Genomic DNA, 22763 nt, shown 5'->3' with positions numbered 1-22763 from the left:
CAATTAACATCTGTACCTTCTGATCACACAGAAATGTATGTTAGTTTCACATAGACACAAAGATGAAAGACATACACATCCACACAAAACATACAGAAATTGAATATGTGTAAATACCTCCTTGAGTAAACCCCTCATCAAATTGAAATCAGATTGTTAGATCTTGCATTCAGCATTCAAATGGATTCTGGGATAAAAGAGGCTTCAATCTTATGCATCTGTACTGTCAGATTCCATACCGCCTCCCAGATGGCATAAGCTGAAACTCACTGAGGATATTATCGTTTTTCGGACAGTGGATGCTTAAATGTGGAATTTCAGACTAACATGAAAAAGACAGAAACTGATTTGGCCTAGATGTTCCTCTGACAAGTGATATGATTATCAGAGGGCTGTGCACTTTGATACGCTGTGAAAGGAAATTAGTGAAACAGGTCTGTAGGACATATATCTGAATTTCACTACTTTGCCAGAGTCACCAATTCCCACAGTCTCCAAAATGTGTGTATGCATGGGTCATAGTTTGCGTAAATGTGTGCATGTTTTCACATCAAGTTTATTTTTATAAACTGGGGAAAGTGTCGTAATAACCTTTATTATGTGTACGCACTATTTATTAAAGAAGCCCCAGATGTGTCTAAAGTTTCAGCAATAAGGACCCCAATGTTCTCATCTGTCAGGTATAACTTCAATTAAATTAATTAAAAATGTAATCTATTTCTAGAGTGATTATTTGATGGGTTGCAGACACCACATTATTTATTTATATTCATTCATTCATTCATTCATTCATATATTAATTAATTAATTAAGTCATTCATTCATTCATTCATTCAATCATTCATTTTAACAGCATAACAGCCAATAAAATGTCCAAAGATTTGGCCAGCATTTTTTAACTAGTTTAAATTGTTCCAAGAAACCAGCTTCAGTACACCAATGTTGCGTAAGGGTGTCAGTGTGGCTATTTTCAATTTAATTAATCATTTCATTTAATAGAGAAAACATTAAGAAAATTAATATTTTAATAGAAACATAACAGAACATGGAAGCACTAGTTCATCTGACTGATTAAAAGTCCTTGGATATGAATATGGGGCCTTTATTCTTGGGGCGTGGGTCATTCAGACATTACTCTTAAAACCCCATCTCTTAAAAACTCTGAAACTTTTAAAACCCCTGTTCTATGATGCATTGCATAAGCAACCCCATCTCACTGGCCATTCTCCTCTGACCTCTGCCATCAACAAGGCATTTTCACCCAGAGAACTGCTGCTCACTGGATATTTTCTCTTTTTCAGACCATTCTCTGTAAACCCTAGAGATGGTTGTGCGTGAAAATCCCAGTAGATCAGCAGTTTCTGAAATACTCAAACCAGCCGGTCTGGCACTAACAACCATGCCACATTCAAAGTCACTTAAATCACTTTTCTTCACCATTCTGATGCTTAGTTTGAACTTCAGCAGATCATTTTGACCTTGTCCACATGCCTAAATGCATTGAGTTGCTGCCACGTGATTGACTAATAACTTCAAATTCAAGTTAGGCATACATTTAAAATGATTATTTAATGCATTTTTAAGCAGAATTTTAGCAAAGTGAACCATGGCTTAGCAGTCATAGAACTTTCATAAACTCTGTACAACAGCAACAACTGCAGCTGTGGCTATCATTAAAGTCATTTTACCTGTCATTCATGACCACATTAATACAACAGCATTAAAAGCCATATCAAGCATCAAGGGGAAAACCAAAATTGGAATGCTTCAGTGTAGCCAGGGGATGGTAAATGGTAAATGGACTGCATTTATATAGCGCTTTTATCCAAAGCGCTTTATAATTGATGCCTCGCATTCACCAGAGCAGTTAGGGGTTAGGTGTCTTGCTCAGGGACACTACGACACGCCCAGGGCGGGGATCGAACCGGCAACCCTCCGACTGCCAGACAACCGCTCTTACCTCCTCAGCTATGTCGCCCCTTTGTCGGGGACAAAGTAACAGCTGACAAATGACAGAAATCAGGACAATAGAACAAAATATTGTAGCTTGATACAGCACATACAGAATTCTTAATATAATTTGTGATGTGGAGCCTTCTACTATCACAGGGTTCTTGTAGTAAGTGAAATGTAAATGTTGATCTTAAGGACTCCTTAACAATTTTCAGTCTTTTCTGTTTAACTGCAGATGAATGACCAAATAAGGGACTTACACTACGGTTCAATATTTAAAATGGAAAATCAAGCCATCAAACTGTGACCAGTTTGTGAATTTGTATAATTTGTAAAGATGCACCTATGAAAAAGCCTTGCAAAAAATAAAATAATAATAAACACTTTTAAGGATTTCAAGGACTTAAGGGATCCCTGACCATCTCCAGCAATACTGATTTCATCATTTAACCTGATGCAAATTAAATGAAACAGAGAGGTGGCCACAAATAGGGTCATTTTAAGCAACTATACATTTTCCCAAGCCATGATTTTGATAACACTGAAACTGTTCAAAGCACAATAAAAATATATTTTTTTTTAAATCTAGCAGAATCCATCCATTTTCCACCTGTAGCTTTTGCTATGACTTATACTTCCTCATAATAGAACTATGCCGCACACTGTAGAATCATAAAGATGTGCACATACCCATTTCTAAACATGGAAAGCTACAGAGCATGAGCATAGATTGCCAAGAGAGGTCGAGTCAAGAGGGCCTTCAACTACTTTACATTAATAAGCCTCACAGTCCTGTGTAACACAATTACCACAGTGAAAATGAAAGATTCTACTGTTCGCTTTCCCTGTTACTACATTTTAAACTGTTATGCTGGACTGGTTAAATTATGTCAAATGCTGAACTTGAGACACCTCATGAATACATACTGTATGAAAAATCTGAGCGGTGCATTACAATTCATACTGAAATTAAATTTAAGTACTTTTTTTTTTTGGTCTCCAGCTCAGAACCTGCGCTCAAAAAATTAATCATCTGATTTATGTAATAGAATTACATATGCAATATTATTGAGTATATTTGTGACTTCAACTGATTACTGTAAGTACATTTACAAGTACTTTAGTTGACTGAGTTTAAGTCACATATACTAGTCACTAATCTTGTGTGCACCCACTCTCCATAATTCTGTTAAATTAATCCAATAATTCGTTTTTTTCTTTTTTGAGCATGGAGCAGCTTTGGATCAGGGGCTGTAGAGGCTAGTTCTGCCCTGAAATGTTTATGGGATTTTATAATGAACCGCACTAAACAAAATAGGGTTTATCATCTATTATGTTTTTATTTTCTGTCCTATTTTCCCTAGCTTTTCTTGATTTTTTTATGGAAAGGTGAATACATGTCAGTCTATGTTGAATAACAACATTAAAAATAACAACATATTTCTACCTGTTAAATTTGCTAAATTCTTGTGAAATTGTTTCTTTGTAACGGCTTGACATGACAGCCAACCAAATTTGCCCATGAACATAATAAATGTTTACTAAGTATCTAGAATAATATCCCGGCAATGGACAGGCCAGCCGAGCTATTCCGTCTATTTTTCACCACATTCTCAAATTATCTTTTCTCAGCAAATGCCAACAAACTGACTCTTCCACATCTTAAATACTGAGCTATTGCCAGGATAATCCCAGGATAGCCATATGAAAATGTAACATATACTATGATAGAACACTCAAATTAAGTTACACTGTGCCACCCAAGGCATGAAATTAACTTTTTTTACCTACTGGCTATAATGGCTTGTGGATCAACCATTTTCAACCATTTTCATAGTATCTGCCACATTACCTTTTACAATATAACACAACCTGGTTGGTTACCTGCCAAAGTGGCTGCTGGAGCAGAAAATCTTACCAGCCACAATCAAAAATGTACCAGCATTTGGCTGGTGGCTGCTGTTAACTTAAAATGCTGGTACCCTCAAACTCCATCTTGCATTTTTTATGGCTCTTAGCGTTATGCAGTAGGTTTGCAAAATTAAACTTGCTATTGGGTGTGATGCTAATAATGTGCCATTGTTTCTGCTCTTAACCAAACCTTTTTTATGAACTTTGCAAGTCACTCTGCATAAAATCGACTATATGTAAATGTCAATAAATACAGTATGTCTGTGATGCCGCTTGGAATGTATCCAGAACTTTCCCCTACAGGCCCCTCTACATGAACACCTTCTAGCGTAAACCCATGCGGGGCAAAAGAGTGAGAATTTTGACAGGCAGCAGGGGGTACTTTTGTCTGTTTGCGAAGACTGATTAAATGTACACACCATGGAGTGCATGCATGCATAATTATGACCACGCACAACCCATGGCAATGCATATTATACTACATCATGGACTTCAAGTACAGTATCTTCTAAGCAGTTCTGAGATTTGCTTGTACAAATTAATAGCCAGCTATTTACAGCCCTCAAGCACATATATAACTATGACAACATCTTTGCAGTGATTTTAATAGATACTGGTTGCAAAAGGCGACTGCCATCTCGCACACTCAGAAATGAATGCATGGACCCAATTTAGATTTCTGTCAACATACACTACATGACCAAAATTATGTGGACACCTGACATCCAACATCTCATTCAAAATTATGGGCATTAATATAGAGTTAGTCCACCCTTTGCTGCTATAACAGCCTCCACTCATCTGGGAAGGCTTTATACTGGATGTTGGGGCATTAATGCAGGGATTTGCTTCCATTTAGCCCAAAGAACAATGATTGGGCAATTAGGCTTGGTTCACAGTTGCCTTTCCAATTGATCCCAAAGGTGTTGGATGGGGTTGAGGTCAGGGCTCTGTACAGACCAGTGAATTTCTCCATACCCTTTTCGACAAAACCATTTTCATGCTGAAACACGGCCAGGGCCTTCTCCAAATTGTAGGGGAATCACAAAATCGTCTAGAATGTGATTGTATGCTGTAGCATTAAGATTCACTAGAACTAAAGAGCCTAGCCTAGCCCAAACCATAAAAAACAGCCCTAAACCAAAGGGTGTCCAGATACTTTTGGTCAAATAGTGTACTAATAGGAATAACAGAAACGTTTTGTCAACATGATATAAATACACTGCATGACCCACAAACCGTAATTTGACAAAATAAATGTTACTCTCAAACAGATATTTCCCACAGCAGGACCAAACCCCTGTTGCGGTTGACGGTAAAAGCATCAGTAACCATCACTCTTCTGGGGTTGATGGTCAGCATAGCCATGCTGCTGATTTGAGGGTCCCCACCATTAGCGGAGGTTGTGTTTTAAAAGAACAACAGAGAAAATTGACTAGAAAACTGCTGACTGAATGTTCATGCTTGCTTTACTGTAGTCTAGAATGACAGTGCAAATTTATGTAGCCAAATTGACTGTAATATTGTAGGTGGTAGGCTACAACACGTGAAATAACTAAAAAAACACGTATTGTCTCATTTTTAACTAGCAGTAGAAATAGTAATACTGTCAATTGATTTTAAAGACCCACATACTTCTGTATTTATTTCATTACAGTGACAAGTAGAGCGGATCGTGTTTCGCTGTTGATGTGTCCTTTAGAAAAGCAAAGAAAAATGGCAATGAATTAACCAGAGACAAACTTTTATTTTTGTTAATTTATTGGAATGTGGAGGATATCCGTATCAACTCTTGTATGAGGGAACAGTTATTTGTTCACTGAGCAAGGCAAGCTTATGAATGAATACCATCATATAGCCACTGGCTAACATTAATGCAGAGAAAAGTAATTATAAACAGCCTCAGTGGCTCAGAATGGTCAGAACTTCTCAGAACTGATCAAGTGACTCCACTAACATTGCTGCCTCAGTGAGGTGTGTTTCTTGTGGTAGGCCAGTTGAACAGATAGCATTTTATTTCAATATGAATTGTTTGTGAAACAGGTAACTAGAACAACTTTGCTTGCATATTTGCTAGCTGATCAGATAAGAACACATAGCATTCATAAGAAAATTTCTTCATTTCTAGCTTTTAAAGTTTACTGGCTGTACAAGCAAGCATTCATGTAATGCATAGTCATATCACATCATAAACATGCATTACAGGGCTCGACATTAATGGTTATCCTGAGCTACCACTGCTCCATTGCAAAAGTTTCCAATTTCTTTTTATTAGGCTTATAGAGTTCAATGGAGAGACCCCAAACTGGCAGGTCAGTTAGAGGACAGTGCAGCACAGATATGAACGCATTTTCACACTCATGCTTAAAATATTGTGAAAGTAACGCTTTACAATTGTGCACCTGTTGTTCCCTAACCTAAATGTAGGCATAGCATCTAAAAAGGCAGCTAAAAGCACAAGACACAATTACTTCAGCAATTAATCACCCTGTCTCTTTTGAGTATGAACATGATAGCTAGGGTGATTAAACAAACAAAAACTACTTCACTCTTCTCTCACAGAAGAGTTGATTGGGCTATTGTCACCAGCCGTGTTTTGGTCTGTGGCCATCTAGGCAGGATATTCATTTTCAATCATTAAAGGACTACTGGTGATACCTATAATTTGGTGCGTCAGAAACGTTTTGGTTAGCCTGACCGTGTTTGTGCACGATTGCTGTGGTCATAGTCTATGAGCTAGATTTCTGTAACAAAGTACGATATGATGATACTGACATGCATCGTTGAGACACAGACACAGCTCCGCACCCCTAGTCCTAATACTCAAGCTCCACCACTGGTCCCCACTGTTGTTATTCACATAGTTTTTCACATTACGTCAACCAAAAAGGCTTCATTCACATGTCACCAGGTACTGGTGTGCACAAAAGTCAAATCAATAAACACCTCTATGTACACCTCTATTGAAAAAAGTTGCCCCGGTTGGCTGACTGATCGTCTTCCATGTGCCCTTGCTGTGCAAGAGTTTGACATGGTGACTCCAAAACTGCCTCCGTATATTCCCTGTTTTACAATGCCCCTCACTTAGTGCATTTCCAGTTTTTAAACCACTGTTCTTTTTATATTTTATTTTAAATCAATTTGGCACCCAATGTGGGGCTGAATCTACCCAATTCCCACTCTAAATTTGGAATGTCCATTAATGCGCAAACTCCATTGCTGTTTCAGGAGAGTCTAGCCATCTGCAGTTTTCCTCCAAAACATGTGGTGTCGCAAGCCTGCTTATTATCACAGAGTAGACTACAGGTAAGCTTACCTACAGTAGAGTCGGAGGAACTTTCATATGCGGCTTTGACATGTAGTCCATAGGTGCGCTATCAAGCAGAGGGGGTGACTAGAGAACGGTAAAACATGGACCTAACCAACTAACCAACTGAACCCTTTCATACTATGAGCGATGCAATTGGCAATTGTGTCTCAACCTATAAAGCAACCAGCCACAGCTGGCTCTAGCATGGTTTAGACTTGCTCTGAGACTTAGTGGCCCATGAACCACTGTTTTCTGAGATTGAACTCAGCCCATGTGTTCATAGAATATTTTTGTCCTGTACTCGCATGGTGTCATTTTAATTACATGGTATCTTTAAGCCTGTTATGGTAGCCATAATAGGGTGCATGCAGTCTCTGCATCAGGCCCATGACTCATGTGTGAAAAATATCAAAACAAAATATTTAAACCAATCATAATGCTCATAACAGCTACAATTCAAGAATTACATTTCAGTAACACATTTTTGCATGGATATTTTCTGAAAATAGAGTTCTGTGGAGCTTCTTTTGGAAATTGGCGTAATTTGACTGGGCCATCAGGGCTGCAAGTGGTGCTACAGCTAACAGTAGTGGCTAACTGCTGGTCCTGGTGGACTGGCTCTTATATTGTCTCCTCACAAGCCAATATATAGCTAGCTAATACATGGCTGTCCTCCCCCGATCTGCCCTACAGAAAGGGTTTGCTCTAAGACTAAGCCTGGAGTTCATGAACATTTGTTATAGATGAGAAAAGGGCTCAATTTAACTTTTGCTATTTCATGTTCCAGGTTAGCAAATAGATAGTTCACCTTCTGACCCAAATATGTAGTGAGAATCCTGTTGAGTTCGTAACCTGACTTGCAAGTGAGAAGATCATGCCATTACTGTCTAATCAGTGACTGACCATGATTTGTTTTATTATTCAACATTCCAGATACATTAGTGCAATTTTTTCAGCTGTGAAGCAACTTGATTTGAGAAAAAGTTGTTTTGATTAAATCATGAAAATAGAAGAAATTAAATGAATTCTTATTTTTAAAGTTTCAGGATATCTCAGGGATAAGCTCCCCCACCCCCATCAGGAATCTAGACAAACTCAAACACTGTTCCACTACCCCTCGTTAATTGTTATTACTGTCATTGAACTCCAGAATTAAAGTGACCATCCTTTCTCAGAGAAAGTTTTCTGCAAAGTTATGGATGAATGGCACATCATGCTTGGACCTTCCCAGTTTCTCTACCTGAATTTTTATTTTTTTTCTTGCCAATACTGATGTTAAGACATGCCTGGAAGGTGTACTGAGCACAATGTGCAAAGTTCACCAATGCATATATAGACACTAACAAAAATGGGATTAATAACTACGGAAAAAAACTGAACACATTTTCCACCCTAATTAACTTTTGTACTCCAGAACATCATTCCAAAAAAGGGGGGGATACATTTTACCAAGTCCTGTAAAATCAATATCACAGTTCCCATCTCTCCCCACAGCATCCACATTAATGATTTCATTCATGTCATACAATGCTTTTTTCTGATCACATTTAGAGCTTTCTGTGCAGTTTTGGGCACAAAGCTATTACAAGGACATAGAAGGTCTAACAAAGTACAAAGAATGAATTCTTATTATGAAGTGTAAGCGTTACAAGGAAAGACTTGATTACACTTTGAAAAGGGCTTGGGAGTAGCAGTAGATCAAAGTCTATTAGGATGCAAGCATTCTGCTGGAGCAGAAAAAGGCTAAAGTATTCTGGGATAAATTGCACAAAGTTCTGAGTTTAAATCAAATAATTATATATATATATGTTATAAAATGCTTTTGTCAGACCACATTTACAGTGTTATCTGCAGTTCTGGGCACCATGTTGCATTTTGTGTAGTTCTGGGAAAAAGTAAAGAAAAGAGCAACAAAACTGATTCCTGGTAGGAAGTGATATGAAAAAGTTATAAGGAAAGACAATGCAATCTATTCAGGCTTAGAAAAATGGGCCTGGGGGAGGAGGACACCGCGTTTCATTGATTTAAATTAATAAAAGGAATTAACAAATTTAACCACAAGCACTTTTCAGGGTGAGTTCTGTCTGCAGAACAGAGGGCATAGGTGTACAGAGAGACTTGGTGTTTTCAAGTCCAGGCTTGATATAATGCTCTCCAGACTGTAGGCAACTGACAGGCCTAGCTGGGTTGAATGGTCTGTTCTTGGTATTATGTATTATAACGTTATCAAATATTATGATCAAAACTCTGCTCCTGTAGTGTCAAAAGCAGTGCCAGGGAACAGCCGGACATTGCTGTGATCTCTGTGTCCAATTGGAAAGAAATCTTTGCCACAGAATGCTTTAATAAAAGTGCTTTTAAAAGTGGCTGTACCTTTGTACAGACTAATGTAATACACATTATTTCCCAAGATTTATTAACAGGCTGCTAGGCACATTAAACTACTATAAAATGACTTATCCTATTCCCCTCATTCATGGAAGCATCCTTAATGACTGCTTAAATTGTGCATTGGTCTAATCCCATTTTAAATGGGACTTTTCAGAAGGAATTAATGGTAAGAGCCCGCAAGACACCTGCAATCAGCTGCATGTTCAATTAAACGTACATCATACATTCCTCATATTGTATAGAGCAGAGACTCTCAGCATATTCATGTCCAGGGATGATGCAGGGCTGGATATTCTCTAAACTGCAGGTAAATGACAATCCTACATGGTCTGATTGTCCTGTAATCAACGCTATGCATTCTTATGTTCTAAAGTATACCTCTGTCAGGGGTGGGGTCAATTTTACTTCAATTCACTCAATTCAGGACATGACTTGAAATTCAATAATTAAATTGAAAAGTGGCCACAATGCTCTCGCAGGCTTTTCAACTGATTAATTGAATTTCATTTCATTTATTGACTGAACTTAAATGGAACTAACCACCCAACAATCCTTCTTTGTGACTATTGAAATAAAAACAAAACAACACAACTGAAGACGCTTCCCCCAAAAATTCCAAAATAGTTCCAGTTTTGTTTTGCCTACTGACTCCACTCATGTATATTAAACAAGTGTTATAGCAGCATTTTTATCAGCCCTCATCATGTCATACATGAATTGAAAACAGTCCCTTCTCACTCAGCTCTGCTGTATTGGGGCACTTCTCCTACCCAGGAGAATCTCTATGCAACGCTGTCTCACCTCTGAGACAAACACACCCAGCCAAATGTCGGCACAACATGTAGGGCACACCACAGCATGTCATTCTCAGGAGGGAAGGTTTTTCCCTCAAAATACATTTTATTCTCCATCTCTCTGTTTTTCATTTTCTCTCTCCCCCCCTTCTTTATCTCTCTCACCTTTCCGCTACCCTCCCTCTATCTTTTTTGCTTTCTCTCCATCTGCCCTCTCTCTCTCTCAGTCCCTCTCTCACACCCTCACTCCTTATCTCTCTCACCTTTCTTTTCCCCATCTGCTTCTCTCCAACTATCTTTTCCCTCTCTCTCTCTCTCTCTCTCTCTCTCTCTCTCACTCACTCACTCACTCACTCACCCTCACTCCTGTAGTTCTCCAGGGAGCTGTGCATGCTGTGGGCTGACAGGTGAGGTCTGGATAAGGTTGGCCAGTCGAGAGCGATGGAGGATCCCACGCCGCGGTCGTGCCGGGCCCTTTCCCGGGAGGCCAACAGTGATGAGGAGCTGTCCTGCTTCAGCCTCAGAACCGCAGCATAGGATGCAGATCGCCCGCCCACCGCCACACAAAACTCTGCCAGGAAAAATACAGGGGAAATCCCATCACGTCTCACAGCAGCTACACACAACAAACAGAAACTGTTGCAGAACTGTATAAACTTGCAGTGGTTCCTTCATAAGCAGTGCATAATACCTTCAAAAACAGTACGTATGCTTCCAGAAAACTTCAGTCAATAATTACAAATAGGCAGGACCGCCATCGAGGGGAGGGGGGGCACCAGATATGTTGTCCAGGGTCCCAATGGTCCGTGAAATTGTGGTAAGTTTTGAATGATACACACAGAGAAAATTTGGTCCTGGTCCTTAGAATTTTACCCAGCACCCTGAAAATAGGCTTATGGGGTGTGCCATATGGTAATGTCATATCAAGGCTACATCAGTGGTGATATGCACTCCCAGAAGAAATGTTTCCAAAAGTCTGCTCTGTGCCTCCAGAGCTCTATGTCTAGTTCAAGGGTTCTTCATCAGGCAAAATGGTTCAATCTGGAGGCTTTCACTTTTTGTACTTTCCATACAGGGTTCCATTAAGAACTATAAAGAGTTCTCCTATAGAGACAAGCCAAAGAACCCTTGAGAGTGTAACACATCATATGCCATTTATAAACACTTACTGTATGTATTACTTTTGAAGGTTTTGTGTACTTTTTATGGAGGAGTTAAATAGCTCACATGAAAGACCTTATTATGTCCTTATAGAAGCTTATAGAGTAGCAGTACTGCAGTACTTTTGAGGAAAGGTACTGGTGACTCTTTTGTTGTAACAAATCAAACGAATATGTGAAGTGATTAAATGGATTCCTAGTAATATCCACACGTTGATGATTGTAGAGGCTAAGAAATAGTAATGCTCACTTTCCAATTAAAATTTAACAGCTCCAGACTCAGCAACAATATGGTACATCAAACTGCCAAACAAATACGCAGAAGCTTTGGGAATCTAATGAGAAAATCTGTTTAATATCATCCTCCCTTTCACCACACAACAACGCTGCCATTTTATCTTCAGTGTGGTGAGAATCTTGACCTTCGTTAAAATGGAGGTCAATTTTGGGATGGATTAACTTTTCTATTTTTTGGTCTTTTCATTTCCCAGGGGCTGGCAATCAGGTGACATGAATAGGTTCATTGGCATTTATCAGATCCTAATTAAAAGCTCTCTTATGAAATTTGCTAATGTGACCTTTCGCATGTCTATATTCTCTCCTCACATGTGAGAGGGAGAATGTCATTAAAGACATTTTTTCAATGATTTCATTACCAAATGTATACACCCGAGCCAAATGTAACCCACACTGCGCCACATTTTAAATATTTTCAGACTCAGATTGCTTACTGAGCATCAGTACATTTCAGGTTTGAATCCTGGCAAAGCACTGCCATTGCACCTTTGGACAAAAGGACTTGTTCTGATGGGCCATACTGAAATTTATAAGAGAACCTGCTGCACCAATGCATAAATGTAATTACATGCTTTGCAGTAGTTTTTATTTCCAGAGAAGAAAAACATGCATGCATACTTTCCGCAAAGTTTACACCAAGCTACTAAAGTTGTATAATGTAATGCAATTTAATCAAACTTGTTATTCTAATAACCTGGAAAGTTGTATATTTGATGACACAATTGTTTAAGGAATAAATATAATTTTAACAGGGTTTTAGTCTTACAGAAACACGGTACCATACTGACCAGAATTTGCCAATTTTTTCATATAAAATATATCCTCCAGCTGTTTCGTGCACCTGACAGGGTTAACCAATGGACTCCTGAGAATGAGGCAGCTGTTTGAAACTTGGCTGTGAAATTTGCTCAGGACAAGGGCAAATGATCCAGTAGGCTCTCAGCACACACGCCAGCAAGCCTGTTCATCCCATTGTGTTTGTGCAAGAGGAGCTTAAGACTGCGCATTAATCTTGCAAAAGGTCACTCTGGGGAACGTCCTGATGCAAACATATGCCATTGTCAGGATTTTGTTTCTTGGGGACAAAAACCCACCAGACATTAATCAGCACAAGCTGGGTTATGGTTCAACGGTTGCCTCAATTAATCCATCTTTCCATGCCCCCCTTCCAATAGTCTGGGCAGAAAACACTGCTCAAATGCAGGTTTTTAATTTTCATGCTTCCCTTCCTGCCGATCTTGATGACTTTATTTCCCTGTTGACTCCCAGAGCCAGCCCTGTGTGAGCCAAACTGAGTAATCCTGAAGCTGTCAACAGGGAGGGTTTAGTTAGGGTGCCATGACGGTGCGTCCAACCGACACCACACGCACTTCCTGTCTTCCATCTGCCAACAAATCAATCCTTTAAACCAACCAGTCTGCTTGGAATCAATCACCCTCACCACCGAGGGATGTGCACCAAGCCATGTAGAACAAAACAACGCTACAGAGGGATTCATTTGGCCCTGTTTCACAAGGACAGCTATTTTCCTTCCTGCCCCTGCCTAGTACTCCTGTTAAATTCAAAACTGAGTGAGAGATGGGGGGATGTAATCTTGGGACTGTATATGGTTGGGTCTGGGGAAAATCTGAAGGCAGGAAGGCAGGCAGCTGTTGTCTGTCAAGCTGTATGAAGATTTTTTGTGTCATAGCTATATCTTCACTTTGAATTTTCTTCAAAGCATATTAATCACTCCATATTTATAAACAAGTAGTTCATGCACCATTTTTTTCAACACCCACATTTTAAAAAAATATGAGTAATTTAATATTTTCTTGATAAATATTAGAAGAGTAACAATTTTTTCCACTTTCATTAATTTATGAATGTACATTCATGCAAATGTATGGGTAAAGTGCAGATGGATTGTATTAATTGATCATTGTTATTTATATTCTATTTACACTCAGGTTTACCTGCATTAACAAGGCACTGACTAATACATTTGTATTATAGGGAAAAGATACTATAAGTTTGAGTGTATTCCAAACTTTTAAAAATTCCTATTGCTGCAGGGTTGAAAGAAGTTGGCCATTGATTCTAAGGCCAATCCCCTGTCCACCCCTGGCTGGTGTTCTCTGACCTGGGAGCCCCTATCATCTGGCTGATGGCTGACTCAGGAGCACCCGGCTGTAAAAATTACTGAAGACTTCCACAGATAACCACCCATGGAGAGGGGAGCCATATCTGCCCTTAACCTTCAAAATAACCTGCCATAAACAACTAAACATGATTTTACTGTTAAACAACTGAGAGTGCAGTAAACAGCCAGGTTCTATTAAAGCAATGTTGTTTTACCCATCCATGCATTATCTATACCCACTTATCCTGAGCAGGGTCGCGGGGGGTGCTGAAGCGTATGCCAGTGTGCATTGGGAAAAAGGCAGGAATACACCCTGGAGAGGTCGCCAATCTATCGCAGGGCACACATTTCACTCACTCCACTCACTCACACACACTGATACCTATGGTATCAGAGTCTCCAGTGCATAATGGGACGCCATATGAGGAGTGGCTACAGGGAGCACATTTACAGGCAGAGGACTTACAGTGAATACACTGATAACTTTCTTTCATGTGTGCATTCGGCACAGCTAGGTCAATGATTGAGGGAACCTTTGGAATGTTAAAAATGTGTTTCAGGTGTTTGGACCAGTTGGTTGGTACAATCAAATATAGCCCTCAGTGCACAGTTGTATAAACGGATGTACAAAATGCCTGTAGCGCTTCCTCATATGGCGTCCAATTATGTATTCCACTTCACTGCAGTGACAGTTAAAAAATGAACTTTGTATATCAAGTAAAAAAAGCTGTGTATAATGAATGGATGCAAAAAATACATGAGAGAGCAGGGACTTGGCTGAGGAGTCTCCAGTGAGTGTACATTCATCTTACCAAGCCTTGTCTGAAATTAATTCAACTTAGTTGAAGTTGTGATTTTTTATTATTTTATTTTAATTTAATCTTAAATGGTAGCATTAAACATATTATTATTATTATTATTATTATTATTATTACATTTTATTTGGCAGACACCTTTATCCAAAGCAATGTACAATAAGTGCATTCCAAAAGTCATTGGAACAACAACTGCAGAAGAAAGGTCAGATAAGGTACAATAGTCATTAAGTGTCAGTTTCCATAGCCATGAACATCAAGGCCAGTTCACACAGTAAGCATTGGCTAAATCAGTAAAATCATGGCAAGTCATAAACTAGAAGTGAGGCATTCTTACAAGAGATATGATAAAGAGCTACAACATGAAGATATAAGTACAACATGAAGTGCAGGATGAAGATACTTATGCAACATGAAAATGCTAGATCAAGTGTTATATGAAAGTGATACTAGAGTTAGTCAATGTATAGTCTGAAGAGATGTGTCTTCACAACAGTGGCAGAAAATGGGCAATGTATTGAGCAGTTCGTAGAGGGGAGTTCCACCACTGGGGAGATAGGGTGGAGAAGCTCCGTGATCGGGACAAGCAAGAACCATTCACACGGATGGCAGGAAGTGCCCTGCCGCAACAGTGTGGAGTGGTTGAGATGGTGTGTACAGTTGAATTATGTCCTGTTGGTAGGAAGAGGCTGTCCTGTTGGCTGCAGTGTAGGTCTTTGCCAGGACTTTGAAACTTGAGGGGGACAATTAATTATGAAAATTAAAATTAGTCTCACCTTTGTTTTGATTATTTTTGCATCGATTATTTGATAACGAAGCCTCGCATAACACACTTGTTCTTCAGCCATGAGCAAATTCAGTTGGCTGTGGTGCTAATGCATTGTTTTTAAATTGTGCCTTGACTGTTAGAATAGGACCCCATAAGTGTAAGACCACATGAATCACTGCTGCTGTGCAGCTTTTGGAACATCACTCCAGTACCGATTCCTCTGTGTGATTGTATTCAGTCCTGCAGCACTGCCATTGGAGGTGGCAAATGCTCTTACTCCTATTCTACTCCTGAATGTGGAATGACTACAACAGATGTATGTCAAAGAAGCTCCTGTGTAATTAAGTTTACCTATTTATGCTTGCAGTGAATGTTCCTATGGCCTATGGGTACCAAAGTCAACTCCATGAGTTGAGCTCTGAGGTTTCAAGACCTTCACTTCTATATGGCTGTTATAGAGACAGGGGCACATATTTATTAACTGTATGTTTTCTTCAATGAAGTAAGGTTTTCCTCCTCATGTGCATACAAGTGGTTGGGTCTCCTCAGAGTTTTCAGCATCAGAGAACAGTGGCGATCTGTATGACATGACTAGCCTTGTTGGTACAACAATGGTAGTTGTATTCAGGAGTTGCTATCCAAGACTGCTAACTGCACTATTCTCTTTTACATACCTTTTCCAAACTTTGTCTTTTAAAAAAAATTATTTTCTGCATAATTTCTGTTATATCAATTATCAGTACACAAGCACAGCATTCCAGACGATAACCAAGCCTGGTAATGATTAACAAAAACAACTCACTCAAAAAAAAAAAAAAACTCAACTAAAAACTATCAGCTAAGATATAATGGTGCAGATACAGTACAAACATGAAAAAAAAGGAGGATTGGCCTTGAAGAATGGCCCTCAATGTAGGGTTTTTTGAGTCTGACACACATGGCTCCCTCTCATTGGAGCATCTCATTTATTCTCTTGGCCATTGGTTTTCTTTGCTTGCTTGCTGAATTGCCAGTTGATGGGCGAGAGCCACTTTGTGGGAACACACTGGCCATCTCTCTGGTCTCAACAATATGTAAGTGTCATTTAGGAAAACTAAACACCCCCTGAGTTGATTTGGGACAATGGAAAAAATGGAAAATTAAGGGAACCGTCTCATATTAGCTATCCTCAGCGTAATAAACCTCAACTGTGTCCATTCTGGACAACCTCAAAGTATTAGCATGAACTGTGTCGTTCTGGCTAATCGAATGGATAAGCTGGGCTGTGTCATTCTGGATAACCTGATGGATAAAATGAACTGTGTCATTATAAGCTGCCTTAAAGTATTAACATAAATGTAGTCATTCTGTATAACCTGATTCATAATCTGAGTTGCCTTAATCTGGAAAGCCTCCCAAAGTCTTACACATAAACTCTGCCATTCTGGACAGCCTTGATAAACTCAGAAGTGTCATTATGGATAACCTGTGCTGTGTCATTCTGGGCAGCCAGGGCACATAACCTCAGATATGCCAGTCTGGCAGCCTCGATGTATAATCTGATCTGTGCCATTCTGTTCCATTCTGTTCTAAAATGTAGCCCCGGATCCTAATATTTCCCAACCTCTAATCACAATGCCTGCTTTAGCAATAGGATATCTATCCCATTATGAGAAGCTACACTCTCCACCATAAATACAAGCAACATTTCTACTTGAACATCTGTTCCGAACAGCTTTGAGGTTTTGAAGGTTGTTATTTTAGCCTTGAATCAGACAACCAATAGAGGTTTTCACTGTTGTGATTTGTGAACTTCAGCAGTTTCCAGACAATTGAAGGTTCTGAGTCCACAGATGTTCAACCTGAACTGTCCCTGTGACAATCCACTCTATGTCACTTTTCCCTGCAAACCACTCACCTCACCTACTGAGAGGTCAGTGCCACTGCAGCCTTGTTGAGGGTGCACACTCAAGCACATATCACATCTGGTTGAAATAAGTTCTCGTCTAACTCTCTTGCTTCACCTAAAGGATCACCAACCACATTTTACCAGCTGACAAATGGATCTTCCAATTAATTTAAATTCACAAAGGACAATAATACCACAAACAAACCCTTACTAAGCCACACTTCACTCTCTGCTCTCCAGGTGTTTACATTACAGGCATTTGGCAGACACACTTATCCAGAGCGACGTACAACAAAGTGTATAACCATAACCAGGAACAAGTGTGTTGAAAACCCTAGAGGGAAGTACAGTTCCAAGTGCAGGGAACGGCCGCGTAGTTTAACTTGGACCCTGTAGGTTAATCTGATTAACACAAACAAAAACAGCAACAAAGCAGTCTAGGCAAATAATACAAGCAATAGTTGAGTATTGATGTTTTATTGTAACAGCAAAATAATTTTTTCAAAATAGTTTTTTAAATGACAACTGTCTTTATAAATGTGTAATAATGCTGAAAGGTCAATAATTTCTTTTTTTTTTAAATGTTGAACATTCAGTCAGGAGTAAATGAAAAAAAAAATTATTATGTTTTTTAAATAAGGAAGCCCCCCCATCAGCAAATTTGTACAGACATGTTTGAAACTGAAGTTACTGCATAAGGATAGACAATGACAGTTGACAATATTCACAACTCTGACATGCACTGAAAAATACACACACACATAACGGCGCAGTGCTCGTAGTGTTGCCTGATACCACTCCAATTCTGCATCTCTCAACTATTTCAAGAGCTTTGTGTAGGAAAATACGGAACAAATTTAAAAATCTTACATTGATTTAATAATTTTATTTTTCAGTATGGGATTCTGCATTAAAAGGGACTGGTGGCAACCCTTGTAATAACAGAGGATTTTTTTTTCTCATTTTGATTTGTGTTTCAATTATTACATTTGGACAATAATACATCTTTGTTTTGGCATGAATAAAAGAACAAATTTGTCTGAATAACACAATGTTCTTCTCAGATTTGCTTTATAAGATACCAAGATAGTTCTGTAGTATCCAATTAGGAGTTCACACTTTTATGAAACTGACTTTGCATTGAACATCTGTCGTAATTAATGCTTGCCAACATTTAGCTGGCAAGTCTGATGTAAATCCAAGGTACGTAGGCACTAACCATGTCAGATGTAAGGTGAATGTTGGGCATAAACAACTGTACGAGTTACTAACTGGGGTGTAAACCCTGGTGCCAGGGCTAGCCAAGTTAAAACCATTTAAAAACCTTGTTAAACAGGAACAAGAGGGAACAAAAGGGAACAACTTCTCTAAAGAAAATCAGCAGTTTTACTAAAATCCATAAATATGTTAAAATGGTACATGACATCCATGCTATATATAATTCTCTTCTCCTATTTATCAGAGTTGGACTGTGCCAAATGTTTTGGAGTTGGGGGGAAATGTTTCTTACACAAGGGTCATTCTCTCCTGGGGCTACTGAGGTTCACTGTTCAACATTAGGAGGCTTTTAGTGTTATTTTATTTGATGCCATAGCTTATTGTTTATTGTGTATTGGGGTTTCATAATTTATCGCTTGTTTTTGGATTGATTCTTGTTAATTGACTTTTGATTAATGTTTTTGGACCATTCATTGTCAAATTTTCAGTTTTTCCCTGCTTGTGTAAATAAACCCCCTTGCTCCCCGTTTTTTTTTCCCACTGAGTTTGCTTTTGTGGTATTTACAATAGAAGACTATTGTCTTTGGGTCTTTGAAGTCACAGGTGTGACAATATCACTGAATGTATACCTGTATAAATTAATTTTAAAAACCTACATTCAAGTAGGTGAGATGTAGTTTGGATAAGAATATCTGAAAAACGAATCAATAATAAATGCTTCATGCAAAATGAAGCCTATTGAAAGAATGGCTATTAATTGACCATTTTCATGAAATGTATTTCCATAAAATATAAGCAGCAAATGTATAATCCGTTCTTCAGAATCATCTCCACTCAGTGAACTTTATGTATTCCATTACAGTAAATGAAAATGGAATTTGGGATATGAGTTATTCAAAGAGATGCCAGGATGAAATTAGTTGGATGAGCGAGTGACACGGAAATTACCTGGAAAAGAAATCACCGCCATTAGGGACAGGAAAGGCTCAGAGCTTGATGAAATTTTTGAATAAAAAACTGGGGATTTGACTGATGCCTTCATTTCAAAGCCGCATGATAAAGCCCACAAAATAAAGCTGAACAAGCCCGAGAGCTACTGCAGTCCTGTGGGGGACCCTGCTCACAATTACCAGGAAGATGCTAGTCTATCACTGCAAAGTAGGCAATTCATTTGCCTCTTCTTAATTGCAAAAAGCATTAATCATATAAACTGGGGACTACTTAAAATGAAAGAAAAACCCGTATGAATTAAGAAGAAAATGAACTATGAGACAGCTAATCTTACTTAAGACTTCCATGGCTCAGTATTCAGCTATGACAGAGAGCCTTGTTTCAGGTTTGGCCACCTGCCTGCTGCTACCTGCCGTTTGCACACACTCAACCCCACATGTGTCCTTTGTTGTGCATCCTGAAGAGGATAGAACAAAAGGGGTTTAAATGTAAATGCAAGCGTTAATATTCTTCCCGTACCCCACAGCCGAATCAGCGGCATTGAAGCATGCATCCCTGATGATGGCAGTTTGACTCCAAGGGCACGGATCAAGTCTTTAATTTAGCTCGGTTCGATTCAGTCCAAATTAAAAAAGATGTACTTAGGGTCTTATAGTAAGCACAGATGCTGACATGGTGGGTATCTCCATGCTATAGACGAACAGTCCCTGCAGTCATCTCATCTTTGGTGGACCTGTCCCTTGTTTTGGTCAGGGCCTGCTCTCAGAAGAGAGGGACTGTCTGGGATTCATGTGTCCTGTCCTTTCTCCTGTCTTTTGTATGCTGCCATAGTCTGTCCCTGAGGTAAGTAAGCATCAAACTGTCTATTTTACACTGTGTTCAACTGCCTTATCTTCCTGCTCCCAATCACACTCCCGCTCAGTGTGTCTTACTCTCTTCCTCCCTCCCACTTTCCCTGCCTCACACTTTTTTGTGTATGGGTATTTTTTCCTTTCGGGTTTTTCTTTTCTTTTTTTGTCCTTTAAAAAAAGTGTTTTCATATTACTTGTTCTGGGCACTGTGAGTTTTTCTCTGAGATAATAGAGACTCAGATAAACGGTCCTTAAACTCTTCTCAGTTGTCATAGTTTAAGCAATGAGAAACGACTAGCAATTGACTTTGTCATTGACTTTGTTAAATGAAAACAATCCAAAGACATCTGAATTTGAACCTATTACAATATTTTACTCACACACACACCGGTACGTGTGCACACACACACACACACATGCACGCTCACACACACACACACACACACACACATTCACACAGCTGCAGTTTCTCTGCAAACATACAATGTCTTGTAACGCCCTGGATATTTTATTATGAAAATAAATAAAAAATAAAATACATTTTTAGTGTTCACTGTTTTAGGAATAATAGTTGCAATTGTGTCGGTTACCCTTAACTGGACTGTGTAGCCTGAACTGAGCCCATGAACCAAGACAAAAACAAGAGCATTTAATTTACAAGTGGCCTAGAGAGACATAATGTGCAAAGATAAGAATCTCTGGTGTCATTCGGTCGGTCCCTTTTAAATATTTATTAATCATCATCAAAGATAACCCCAGTGGTCCTGGTCCTCTATCTAACCTGACAGCATTGCTCTTAACTTCAGCACTCATTTTCCCCCTCTATTTTAAAGTTTCCCTTCCTGGTACTTAAAGAGAATAAGTGAAATTGCACTTTTGAACACAGGTAACTCACATTGTGGAGAAGAAAAAAAAAATTAACATTGGTGTTGAGATTTCACAGATGCCCTTACAGTTACCCAATAAATCAATAAATTAAGAACATGACAAAGAGATGAGCTATTTGGGAAACAAAAAGTCACAAACAAAAGCAATCCAGCTACTAGGTTTTGCATCTAAGGAGGCAATTTTGTAGAGATCTCTCCTTTGTCTGTGTGATTGGCAGAGTTTGCTGGCTTTATAGGATAAAGGCATCCACCCATGCAGATCCCAAAGGAATGAATCCCTATCTTTCCTTCCTCCATTTCCAGTGGCGGGTAATCAAACCCTGCTGTTTCAGAGATACGACCCCTCCCAGAAGGGCAGACTGATGCCCTGGTTATTCATGTCCTTTCCTATGTAGCCCTATCCCCTTACTCTCACTACTCTGATTTTACCTGCTTATGTCAACATTTACCCTGCTCTGAGCAACAGACTACTGTTCACAAATGTATTTAAATGATTGGCACTGCAAAGAGGCATCTTTTTTGATGCTTTAATTCTGGCAAACCACATTTATTTCAAGTCATTTATTTATTTATTTGTTTATATTTGATAGGGACACTAGGCTGTCCCAGAATTAGCTTTCAAGTTAAATTTGATCTATTGTACCAGGGCAGGTAAAAATAAAACCTATATACATGCTGACAATAGTACAGTGAGCAAATCAAGCAGACACAATCATTACACATCGAGCCTAAAACACCTAAAATCATACCCTGATTATCAGTAAAGGACAAGGAACAGGAGAGAGAAGAAACACTGCACTCTAGCCATTTCATAGCTGCATAGCCCTCACATACTTTCAGCCATGATTTTTATTGATTTAAAAATGTAAAAATTGACTCAAATTGTTCATGTAGGTGTTTCATTCGAAATGTTTGTTTCTTTGATATGCACTATACAACCCTCCAAGGTGGACAATCTTCTTATCCTCTAATTGTTTGGGTTCTTTTGTTGAAGGAGGAGCAAGACCATAAGTTACCTTAAATATTAAGAAAGTACATATAAGGCACATAAAGTTGTCAAAAGTCAGAAGATTGTACTTTTTGACCATTTTCCAGTTATGATAATTTGATGAATGTTTCTATAACCTTTCCACCTTGTTTATATTAACTATGTGTTCATTTGTCCTGGCTTGAGAATATAATATGAATATACAATATGAAAGGCCTGACAAAATCAGACATCTGTTGACAAAAATCTAAAATTTCTAAAACTTAATTTAACTGTAAAGTGTGGCTTTTTCATTTGTCTTTTACAAAAGTACTCAAAGTTCTCCAAGGTCCATAAAATGTGATATAACCTCAGTAGAAACATTATGTTGTACTTCCGTCTTCTTAATTGAGAAGTACATGCATGCAATCTCAGTTACATTTCAGTAAGGCTGGACTTATTCTGGCTATGGCTAGCAT

General features: G+C 38.8%; 1 protein-coding gene across 3 annotated transcripts in view; it reads right to left on the bottom strand.

Moving 5' to 3' along the window:
• Nucleotides 1–22763, bottom strand: part of LOC118235586 (contactin-5-like) — a 350615-nt gene that overhangs the window by 160996 nt on the left and 166856 nt on the right. For all 3 annotated transcript variants that reach the window (XM_035433068.1, XM_035433066.1, XM_035433067.1), the window contains exon 3: nt 10718–10930. In XM_035433068.1, coding sequence (XP_035288959.1) covers nt 10718–10930 — 213 coding nt within the window. The remainder of the gene's footprint in view (nt 1–10717; nt 10931–22763) is intronic.

This window comes from Anguilla anguilla, chromosome 9, assembly GCF_013347855.1.
Source record: "Anguilla anguilla isolate fAngAng1 chromosome 9, fAngAng1.pri, whole genome shotgun sequence".
Lineage (NCBI taxonomy): Eukaryota > Metazoa > Chordata > Actinopteri > Anguilliformes > Anguillidae > Anguilla > Anguilla anguilla.
Note: the sequence above shows the minus strand (reverse complement) of the source record. Positions and strands in the feature narration are given on the sequence as shown.